The sequence below is a fragment of the Bufo bufo genome, chromosome 1 (genome assembly GCF_905171765.1).
Source record: "Bufo bufo chromosome 1, aBufBuf1.1, whole genome shotgun sequence".
NCBI lineage: Eukaryota > Metazoa > Chordata > Amphibia > Anura > Bufonidae > Bufo > Bufo bufo.
The window spans coordinates 138584686-138597001 of NC_053389.1; the positions used below are offsets into that span (position 1 = coordinate 138584686).

The 12316-nt window shown below is 43.5% G+C and overlaps 1 protein-coding gene across 5 annotated transcripts in view; it reads right to left on the bottom strand.

Moving 5' to 3' along the window:
• The window catches only part of TP73 (tumor protein p73), a 139327-nt gene that overhangs the window by 12652 nt on the left and 114359 nt on the right, over window positions 1–12316 (bottom strand). For 2 of the 5 annotated variants that reach the window (XM_040429949.1, XM_040429967.1), the window contains exons 6-10: window positions 12041–12156; window positions 10434–10543; window positions 6437–6585; window positions 3237–3328; window positions 1066–1190 (exon numbers count right to left, since the gene is read on the bottom strand). In XM_040429949.1, coding sequence (XP_040285883.1) covers window positions 1066–1190; window positions 3237–3328; window positions 6437–6585; window positions 10434–10543; window positions 12041–12156 — 592 coding nt within the window. The remainder of the gene's footprint in view (window positions 1–1065; window positions 1191–3236; window positions 3329–6436; window positions 6586–10433; window positions 10544–12040; window positions 12157–12316) is intronic. The other 3 variants (XM_040429963.1, XM_040429959.1, XM_040429953.1) reach the window with 3 other exon arrangements.

Genomic DNA, 12316 nt, shown 5'->3' on the forward strand with positions numbered 1-12316 from the left:
TAAATTCAAACAACCAAAACTCTTCCTAGAACTAAGTAATTGGGTCCTGATAAGAGAAGTGACAAATAACCCGATGGTCACTCTGGCTGAGCTCCAAATATCCTATGGAAAGATGGGAGAAACTTCCAGAAGGTCAACTATCACTGAAGAACTCAACCAATATGGACTTTATTGCAGAGTGGCCAGGAAGAGGCCTCTCCCCCGTAAAATACACATAAAAGTTTGCAAAAAGCAAAATGACTCTCAGACTGTGAGAAACAAGATTCTTTGGTCTGATGAAACCAAGATTGAACTTTTTGATCTCAATTCTAAGCGTCATGTCTGGAGGAAACCAGGAACTGCTCATCACCTGCCCAATGCTATCCCTACAGTGAAGCATGGTGGTGGCAGCATCATGCTATGGGGGTGTTTTTCAATGGCTGGGACAAGGAGACTGGTCAGAGTTGAGGGAAAGCTGATTGGACAAAAGTACAGAGATATTATTAATGAAAACCTGATCCAGAGTGCTCTAGGCCTCAGACTGAGCTGAAGGCTCACCTTCCAAGAACACAATGACCCTAAGCACACAGCCAAGACAACACAGTGGCTTAGGGACAACTCTGTGAATGTCCTTGAGTGGCCCAGCCAAAGCCCTGACATGAACCCAGTTGAACATCTCTGGAAAGACCTGAAAATGGCGGTCCACTGACAGGTCCCATCCAACCTGACAGGTTTAGAGTATCTGCAGAGAAGAATGGCAGAATATCTCCAAATCCTGATGTGCAAACCTTGAGGCATCATACTCAAGAAGACTGGAGGCTGTAATCACTGCCAAAGGGGCTTCAACTAAGTACTGAGTAAATGGTCTGAACACTTATGTCAGTGCAAGATTTTCGTTTTTCCTTTTTAATAAATTAGTAAAGATTTCGAACATTCTGTCTCCACTTTTTCATTATGAGTGCAGAATGATGGGGAAAACTTTTTTATTTTATTTTAGCACAAAGCCGCAACATACCAAAATGTGAAAAAAGTTAAAGGGTCTGAAGACTTTCCAAATGCACTGTATATAACAACTATCCGACTTACTGTCTCTGGAGCAGCTGCTGCTGTTGCTGTCGGTAAGAGTCCACTAGCTGCTGCGGCACTAACTCCACCAGCTCCAAACTCTCTTTTATCTTCATCAAGATTTCAAAGTTCTCCCGACCACGAACCTGAAACAACGGACACAATTCAGGAAATTACTAACATCCTGAGGCAGCCAAATAGAAGAAACAAATCACATCAAAACATCTATATGGGAGACACTACGGAGGGGATGGACATGATGTCGACCAAGGATTCAGATACAGAGACTGTATTTACAGTAATGTCATATACTGCATATTGTATGTCTTTACTGACATGTACATAGTGCACATTTACTGACAGGTATATGATAACATGACTCTACTGATCTATTTATATTGCGTTTTACTGACATGTATATATTACACTTTTGACTTGTATACATTACACTTGTACTGACATGTATATATTGTACTTTTACTGACGTGTATATAACACTTTTACTGATGTATATACAGTGTATTACACTTACTAAAATGTATATTGCAGTTTTACTGACGTATTTATTACACATTTGCTGACGTGTATATAACACGTTTACGGACTTGTATATTACACTTTTACTGACGTGTATTTTAACTTTTACTGATGTGTATATTACACTGTTACTGACATGTATATAGTTCACATACTAAGGGCTCTTTCACACTTGCGTTCTTGTCTTCCGGCATAGAGTTCCGTCGTCGGGGCTCTATGCCGGAAGAATCCTGATCAGGATTATCCTAATGCATTCTGAATGGAGTGAAATCCGTTCAGGATGCATCAGGATGTCTTCAGTTCCGGAACGGAACATTTTTTGGCCGGAGAAAATACCGCAGCATGCTGCGCTTTTTGCTCCGGCCAAAAATCCGGAACACTTGCCGCAATGCCGGATCCGGAATTAATGCCCATTGAAAGGCATTGATCCGGATCCGGCCTTAAGCTAAATGTCGTTTCGGCGCATTGCCGGAGCCGACATTTAGCTTTTTCTGAATGGTTACCATGGCTGCCGGGAGGCTAAAGTCCTGGCAGCCATGGTAACGTGTAGCGGGGAGCGGGGGAGCAGTGTACTTACCGTCCGTGCGGCTCCCCAGGCGCTCCAGAGTGACGTCAGGGCGCCCCAAGCGCATGGATCATGTGATCGCATTGGACACGTCATCCATGCGCATGGGGCGCTCTGACGTCATTCTGGAGCGCCTGGGGAGTTGCACGGACTGTAAGTATACCGCTCCCCCGCTCCTACTATGGCAGCCAGGACTTTAATAGCGTCCTGGGTGCCATAGTAACACTGAACGCATTTTGAAGACGGTTCCGTCTTCAAATGCTTTCAGTACACTTGCGTTTTTCCGGATCCGGAGTGTAATTCCGGCAAGTGGAGTACATGCTGGATCCGGACAACGCAAGTGTGAAAGAGGCCTAAGCGTACTTTCACACTAGCGTTCTTCTTTCCGGCATAGAGTTCCGTCCTAGGGGCTCTATACCGGAAAAGAACTGATCAGTTTTATCCCCATGCATTCTGAATGGAGAGTAATCCGTTCAGGATGCATCAGGATGTCTTCAGTTCAGTTGTTTTGACTGATCAGGCAAAAGATAAAACCGTAGCATGCTATGATTTTATCTCCGGCGAAAAAAAAAGAAGACTTGCCTGAATGCTGAATCCGGAATTTTTCCCCATAGGAATGTATTAGTGCCGGATCCGGCATTCAAAATACCGGAATGCCGGATCCGTCCTTCCGGCCTGCGCATGCGCAGACCGGTAAAAATGTGAAAAAAAATACAAGACGGATCCGTCTGTCCGCATGACAAGCGGGGAGACGGATCCGTTCTTGCAATGCATTTGTGAGACGGATCCGGATCCGTCTCACAAATGCTTTCAGTCACATCCAAATCGGCGGATCCGTGGGGCAGTTACGACGACGGAACTGCCCGCCGGATCACACTGCCGCAAATGTGAAAGTAGCCTAACTTGTATAGAATACTTTTTTGTACTTCATTTGGTTTGCAGAGTGCTGGCCATGGCAATGTGCATCTGCGCATTGGGACGTGCTGACTGACCCCTTTTTTCTTTACTAACTTGGCCTTAATGGTAAAACTTTGTTACATACAAGTATACAGTGAAACTTTACCAACATATAAAGTACACCTTTACTCACCGGAACATAGTAGATCTCCTCCTCCCCGTTGCGCCTTTTCTTGATGTTTGGACCCAGAGCTGGAATTCCCTGGGGACTTTGCTTACAAGCTGCTGATAAATGAGAATCCATTTAATGATAAATCCACAGACATTATCGAAAGGAAAATGGTGAAAGAAAAAAAGAGAAAAAAATTCTATATGTCACTGCGATCAGAGATGAATGGTGAGATGATGCGCTGGGTGCATGACAAAGATGTTCTTGATGTTGTAATTCTGGTCTAAAGGACCAAACATAATGTAGCCATTTATTCACATGCATTAGTTTTAATAGCTTTTTTTTATTTGTTGAGCTTGCAAAATGATATTTTTTTTTTGTGTTTTTGGGGGGAATGTCAGATTTCTTTTCAAATAATTTTTAAACATACAGGGAGTGCAGAATTATTAGGCAAGTTGTATTTTTGAGGATTAATTTTATTATTGAACAACAACCATGTTCTCAATGAACCGAAAAAACTCATTAATATCAAAGCTGAATATTTTTGGAAGTAGTTTTTAGTTTGTTTTTAGTTTTAGCTATTTTAGGGGGATATCTGTGTGTGCAGGTGACTATTACTGTGCATAATTATTAGGCAACTTAACAAAAAACAAATATTTACCAATTTCAATTATTTATTTTTACCAGTGAAACCAATAGAACATCTCAACATTCACAAATATACATTTCTGACATTCAAAAACAAAACAAAAACAAATCAGTGACCAATATAGCCACCTTTCTTTGCAAGGACACTCAAAAGCCTGCCATCCATGGATTCTGTCAGTGTTTTGATCTGTTCACCATCAACATTGCGTGCAGCAGCAACCACAGCCTCCCAGACACTGTTCAGAGAGGTGTACTGTTTTCCCTCCTTGTAAATCTCACATTTGATGATGGACCACAGGTTCTCAATGGGGTTCAGATCAGGTGAACAAAGAGGCCATGTCATTAGATTTTCTTCTTTTATACCCTTTCTTGCCAGCCACGCTGTGGAGTACTTGGACGCGTGTGATGGAGCATTGTCCTGCATGAAAATCATGTTTTTCTTCAAGGATGCAGACTTCTTCCTGTACCACTGCTTGAAGAAGGTGTCTTCCAGAAACTGGCAGTAGAACTGGGAGTTGAGCTTGACTCCATCCTCAACCCGAAAAGGCCCCACAAGCTCATCTTTGATGATACCAGCCCAAACCAGTACTCCACCTCCACCTTGCTGGCGTCTGAGTCGGACTGGAGCTCTCTGCCCTTTACCAATCCAGCCACGGGCCCATCCATCTGGCCCATCAAGACTCACTCTCATTTCATCAGTCCATAAAACCTTAGAAAAATCAGTCTTGAGATATTTCTTGGCCCAGTCTTGACGTTTCAGCTTGTGTGTCTTGTTCAGTGGTGGTCGTCTTTCAGCCTTTCTTACCTTGGCCATGTCTCTGAGTATTGCACACCTTGTGCTTTTGTTGCAGCTCTGAAATATGGCCAAACTGGTGGCAAGTGGCATCTTGGCAGCTGCACGCTTGACTTTTCTCAGTTCATGGGCAGTTATTTTGCGCCTTGGTTTTTCCACACGCTTCTTGCGACCCTGTTGACTATTTTGAATGAAACGCTTGATTGTTCGATGATCACGCTTCAGAAGCTTTGCAATTTTAAGAGTGCTGCATCCCTCTGCAAGATATCTCACTATTTTTGACTTTTCTGAGCCTGTCAAGTCCTTCTTTTGACCCATTTTGCCAAAGGAAAGGAAGTTGCCTAATAATTATGCACACCTAATATAGGGTGTTGATGTCATTAGACCACACCCCTTCTCATTACAGAGATGCACATCACCTAATATGCTTAATTGGTAGTAGGCTTTCGAGCCTATACAGCTTGGAGTAAGACAACATGCATAAAGAGGATGATGTGGTCAAAATACTCATTTGCCTAATAATTCTGCACGCAGTGTATAGGGCAGGGCTGGCCAACCTGCAGCTCTACAGCTGTTGTAAAACTACAACTCTTATCATGCCCTGCTGTAGGCTGATAGCTGTAGGCAGACTGGGCATACTGGGAGTTGTAGTTTTGCAACAGCTGGAGGAGCCGCAGGTTGGCCATCCCTGATATAGGGGATCATTTATCAAAGACTATCGTTTATAGCGGTATTTAATTTCACTTGCGCCAACAAGGTTGTGCTTAATTTATCGATAGGAATAGGCTTCGTCATTAATCAGGCGCATGCTTCAGTAGCAACGGCGCCTAGACTGAAAACTCCTCCAGCTCCTAGCTGGCATAAACTGGTGTAAATGATCATAAATGCCCACTTCCCGCCCCATCGCTCCCTTTTTTTTTCAGAAAGTGGTGAAGCGCCATGTGTGCCTATTCGCGGGCTTGTGGCTTTTTTACACCAGTTTCTGGCATAGGGGGTCATAGTGACCCCTATAATTTATGCATTTTCTAGAATCATTGGTCTTAAAAAACATAGGAAAAATATCCTTTTTCATTTTTTTATTTTTGTTTTGGTAACAGTTTATCCTAAAATAGATTTTTTATTTGTGTTCGTCTATGCCATCTGTTTATATATACAAACTGCTTCTGTCTTCTCTCCAGGGTCCCTTGTAGTATCTGACAGTAGAGGGCCAAACATTTAGGTGCTCACTCACTCAAGCAGCAGCCTTAGGGTCCATTCACACGTCCGCAAAATGGGTCCGCATCCGTTCCGCAATTTTGCGGAACAGGTGCGGACCCATTCATTTTCAATGGGGCCGGAATGTGCTGTCCGCATCCGCATTTGCGGATCCGCACTTCCGTTCTGCAAAAAAATAGAACATGTCCTATTCTTGTCCGCAATTGTGGACAAGAAAAGGCATTTTCTATGAGAGTGCCGGCGATGTGTGGTCCGCAAAATGCGGAATGTACATTGCCGGTGTCCGTGTTTTGCGGATCTGTAAAACGCATACGGACGTGTGAATGGACCCTTATGTTACATTAGATATATATATATATATATATATATATATATATATATAAAAACCTGCGTGGGTTTTAAGGAACTTTAGAATGAAAAGTAAGTGGACTAAAGTGTATGACATTTTATTGCTGGGTTCCTGACATCCGTGTGTGATCTTTTGACATGTAATACCGCTATGGAGCTCTAGAGGGCAGCAGAAGAAGAGAGCAGTTAGATTGAATGGATCGGAATATACTTATCGTACACTCACTGCGCTTGTTGGCATTGCCATTTTTGGATGCTGTTTCATTTAATGCCGCTTGTTCTCGGAAATGATCTTCATCTGCTTTCCTGTCTCTTCCTGGACAAGCACAGATCCGACCTTCAAATGACCTTCTGCCCAGCACTTGTCCACTGAAAAACAACACACTCGTTATGGCTTTACAGAAGCTAATTCCTTTTTTAGCCAATTATAAGGGCAAAACAAAAAAAATCGGTCTCCTGTCACTCGCCTGACCTGGACGAATATGTCCCTGATTAAACGGAGGCGAAACCCGGGTCGGGCGAGTGACAGGAGACCGATTTTTAATTTTATATGTCTACTAGCTGAAGGACCCGGCTTCGCTCAGGTATATTTAATCTATTTCATTGAATGTTTGTGTGTCGTTAAAATATATCAACACTATCCACTATAAGGGTACTTTCACACTAGCGTTTTTATTTTCCGGCATCGAGTTCCGTCCTAGGGGATCTTTACCGGAAAATAACTGATCAGTTTTATCCCCATGCATTCTGAATGGAGAGAAATCCGTTCAGGATGCATCAGGATGTCTTCAGTTCAGTCTTTTTGACTGTTCAGGACAGAGAAAAAACCGCAGCATGCTACGGTTTTATCTCCGGCCACAAAAACTGAACACTAGCCTGAATGTCGGATCTGGCATTTTTTTCCCATAGGAATATATTAGTGTCGGATCCGGCATTAAAAATACCGCAATGCGCAGACCTTTAAAAATGTGGGGGAAAAAATTGAAACGGATCCATTTGTCCGTATGACAAACGGACAGACGGATCCGTTCTTGCAATGCATTTGTGAGACGGATCCGCATCCAGATCCGTCTACAAATGCTGTCCGTTTCAATGCAGATTGCCGGATCACTCTGCCGCAAGTATGAAAGAACAGTGACATCTACTGCACTCCGCCCCCTCAACAGTGACCTCCACAGCCCCCCACCACTTAACACTGACCCCCCCACAGTGCCCCGTCCCTTAAAATTGGACCTCCACAGCAGTCCACCCCCTTAACTTTGACCTTTACAGCAGCCTTCCCCTTTAACAGCGGGTTTCACAGCACACCACCCCCTTGACTGTGACCTCCCTTAACAGTGACCTTTACAGCAATCTGCCCCTTAACACCGACCTCCATTGTAGACCGTCCCCTTAACTGTGACCTCCACAGCAGCCTGCCCCTAGGGTGGCCAGAGGTCCGGTTTTAGGCCAGACAGTCCGGCTTTCAGACTCCCTGTCCTTCGTCCGGCGCAGGGCCTGGACGGACACAGGGATGTCCTTTTAAACAGCTCACTCTCAGACAGCAGCACTGTTGATAAAATGGCCAGCCTCTGTACTCACTTTCTCTGAATGCACTGCAGCGAGCGGCAGCAAGCAGGCCGGCGCGTACGCTCCTCCCACTTAGTAACACTCTTGCTTCCTGAATTAAGTGGGAGGAGCGTTACTAAGTGACGTCAGTCACGGCCGGCCAGCTTGCTGCCGCTCGCTGCAGTGCATTCAGAGTGAAAGAGAGTACAGAGGCTGGCCATTTTATCAATAAGAGAGAGCGTGCATTCAGAGTGAAAGAGAGTACAGAGGCTGGCCATTTTATCAATAAGAGAGAGCGTGTATTCAGAGTGAAAGAGAGTACAGAGGCTGGCCATTTTATCAATAGGAGAGAGCTTGTTTCAGACAGTAGTAAAATACTTTACACACAAAGCCAGTTATGTGCGCAGTTTAGGACACATGAGGGGACACATAGGGCCATGAGGGGGACCAGCATAAGATGCTATATGTGTGTCTTATGCTGGCCCCCCTCATGGCCCTATGTGTCATAGCACACATCCCCTATAACAGTGCCATCCACAGATCCACCATAAGTGTCCTCCACAGATCCACCATAACACTGTCCTCCACAGATCCCCCACAACAGTGTCCTCCACAGATCCCCCATAACAGTGTCCTCCAGAGATCCCCCATAACACTGTCCACCACAGATCCCCATAACAGTGTCCTCCACAGATCCCCCATAACAATGTCCTCCACAGATCCCCCATAACAGTGTCCTCCACAGATCCCCCATAACAGTGCGTCATCCACAGATCCTCCCATAACAGTGTCCTCCACAGATCCCCCATAACAGTGTCCTCCACAGATCCCCCATAACACCACAGATCCCCCATAACAATGTCCTCCACAGATCCCCCATAACAGTGTCTTTTCATTGGACACCTCAAGGCAGTTTTTCATTGGATGCCTCTGTTGTCAATCACACAAACGCGTGTATTACGAGCGTTTCCTAAATACAAAAACGCCCCAAAATACACCTCAAAAACGCCTGTAAAATGCGCATACCGAATACGCTCAGGTGTGAACCAAGCCTAAAACTCTACTTTTTCTTGTTTTGGGGTGACATTTTTGGGCTTTGGAACCAATTACTGTTTTTCCATAGAGTTATGGACTCCAGTTACAATAGTTTCAACTTACAATGGTCGTCCCGGAACTAATGTATTGTAACTTGAGGGACCACTGTATTTCAGTCCCATGTAAATTCCAGGATTAAAGAAACACTGCAGAAAATTGATACTCCTGGGATGATTTATCATGAGGGGAATTTTTAGATTCAGTATTGCAGGAATATGCACCAAATTGATCAAATGTTTCACGACGTTAAAGAGGACCTGTCACCACTCCTGACATGCTTTTTTATTAGCTTCATGCATTTCCCATGTAATAACAAGTCTGGAGCATCTATTCTTATGGCTCTATGTTGTGCCATTACTTTATTATTTCTACTAGACATTATGAATGAATTACTATTAGCCTTCAGTAAGGTACAGAGGGGAGGTACATGCAGACTCTGAACATTGCAGCACTGATTGGATAGGGTGAGTCTGTGCAGATACACCCCCCAACTGGTTACCTCCCCTCTGTACCCTTACTGAAGGCTAATAGCAATTCATTCATAACGTCTGGTAGAAATAATAAAGTAATGGCACAACATAGAGCCACAAGAATAGATGCTCCAGAATTGTTATTACATGGGGAATGCATGAAGCTATTAAAACAGACAAATCAGGAGAGGTGAAAGGTCCTGCTTAAGATAAATTTGGTACATCTTTTAGTCTAACGCTTCTGTTTTGAGATGTTTCTCCAGTTTCTATGCTATTCCCTTTACTAAACTAAGTTTGAGACCATTTTTGCAACTTTAAAGGGGTTATCTAGCGGTTAAAATTGATGACCTATCCTCTGGAAAGGTCATTAATATGAGCTTAGCAGGGGTGCGACACTCGGGACCCCCGCCAATCAGCTGTTTGAAGAGAAGGCGGCGCTCCATGCAAACAGCCAAACAAAAAACACCTTTAAGCTCTTAGTGACCATCCTGTTTTTGGCCTTAAAAGGGTTTTCAGAGATTTTTATACTGATGACCTATATTCTGGATAGGTCATCAGTATCTGATCGGTGGGGGTCCAACACCCGCACTCCCGCCAATGACCTGCTTGAGAAGGTACCGGCACTCCTGTGAGTGCCTTCTCCCTGTTCACCGCACATAGCGCCATACATTGTATAATGGCTGTACTTGGTAATGCGCTCAGCCCCATCCACTTCTATGGGGTTGAGCTGCGTCTAGGCTATGTGACCAATGAACATGTCAACACTGCCCTGGGAAAAGCTTAGAGTGAAGGCCTGGGGTGCGGAGATGGGAGATAGAGGGAGTCCGCTCCCTCTGTAACCACTTACATGCTGCGGACTTTAAAAACTGAGGTATGAACCTACCCTAACCGTGCCTGGTCATTAGCAAGGGAAGATGGCCTGGTCTAAAACTGGTTAAAGGGTAAGCACTCCGTCCTTTGGCCATCTTTTGGTATTGGGGCATGATGGAAGATGACATTGTCATTGCTCATGAAATGGAACCCCAATGATGACAAGAAAGATGACAGTTCCTGGTAGGGGACCCAATCACATATCAACAGATGACTAAATACAAGACCACTCACTCTCTGGTCTCCAGAGTGATAATAATCAGAATGGGTCTTCTGTTCATTCCTCCCACGCAACTGCTGTTACACATGAAATTATAGAGAATTGTGGTGAACTCAGTGCCGACCTAAAAGAGGCAAAAAACATCAATTTACTACAATCCACATCAGTCGCAGTGCTCTGCCGATGTAAAAGGATTCCAATATATGGAGTATTACAGTTTCAGCATATGAATAAATTATTCTTTGTATAATAAACAGTAATGCAATAATCCTTGCATTTTCCTGCATTAAAGGGGTTAATTGTTCCCCCTCCATATCTCTCTGAGCACCACTGAAATCTGTACTGTTGCGGGCAGGCTGCTGGCACTGTCACATGATCTTTGTCTCTGCCCACAACTACAAAACTGCTTGCATGTAGTCTATGGTGCAGATTTATGAAAACTGTCTCTATTGCTCATAGCAGCCAATCACAGTGCAGCTTTCATTTTTAAAGAACAGAATACGAAATGTAAGCTGTTCTGTTATTGGTTGCTAAGGGTAACAAAGTCAGTTTTTCTTTTAGACCATTGCATAAATCTCCATATAGGACTTTCACTCCCCTTTCTATAAAGCACCACTAGTCAGTCCCTTCCTCTGGCAGATGTACATATAGTTTCCAGCCAGTCTCCTTCCTCCTCTGGCATTTGTAGATATAGGACCTAGTCAGCCTCCTTCCTCCTCTGGCAGCTGTAAATATAGTTCCCAGTCAGTCTCCTTCCTCCTCTGGCAGCTGTAAATATAGTCAGTCTCCTTCCTCCTCTGGCAGTTATAAATATAGTTGCCAGTAAATTTCCCTCCAGATAGTTAGATAGTAATTATAGTATAGTGTCTGGAGCAGTGAAAGAAATAGCACTTGTTTGCTCACAAGTAAATCCCCAGAAGCAGTCTTCTCAGCTTTGACAAGCTGTCAAGCTGCCTGACAAGCAGTGTAGAAGCAGTTTGTTTTGGCTGAGTTCAGTAAACAGAGGATCACTACTCCAAGACTAGGAATGAAGATATGGGGGGAGTGGACAAGCATTCATGTCCAACAGCACAGCTTATTAGATGGACGTGCACATTTCTATACACTTTGACACCAGGTGGCACCATACTATGTAAGTAAATCCTAAATTGCAAACAGGGTTCATTTTTCATAAATATTATATTTACTTGTGGAGCAACCCCTTTAATAGATCGAGATTTCAGCTTGCTCTCGTTCAGCAGGAGCCTTCATTGTTTACTTCCAGGGAATAAGATCTCTCCCAGTCATGTGATTGACACACAAGAAAGTGCATGGTCCGTTCTAGATACAGTACAGTCATCAGTTATGTCACCTGTGTGTCCACCACATGACAAGGACAAATCTTTATTGCAATTGATACAAAAAGTTCCAAAGAAAATTGCAAAACTATATACTTAGAATATATATAATACCAAAACGAATAATTATTTGCTGAAACGGTAATACCTGTTTAACTCAATAAATCAATCGAATATACACTTCACACATCATATGGTTAACAGATTAAAAAAGCAGAAAACATAATGGTTTGTGGGAAATAAAGAAAATCTGTAAATTTACACAGGTAGTGACTGGAAGTTACCTGTGGAGGCTCAAAAGGCACCATTACGCTTTGTCTACCAGTAACGGGATCATCTACGTATTGTGACAAATTATTGCCCTCCACGCGGATTAAGTGGCTGGCTGGTGCTGCTTGACCTAAAAAAGTTAAAGAAAAAAAAAAAAAAAACTGTATTAATACACACAATGACCACAATGTGGCGCTGCTGAGTCCAACTAGGTTTAAATTAACAGAATTTTTTCTTTTTGGAAACTGATTAACTATGTAAATAGCGCTGATGTTATGTTAACATGTAAA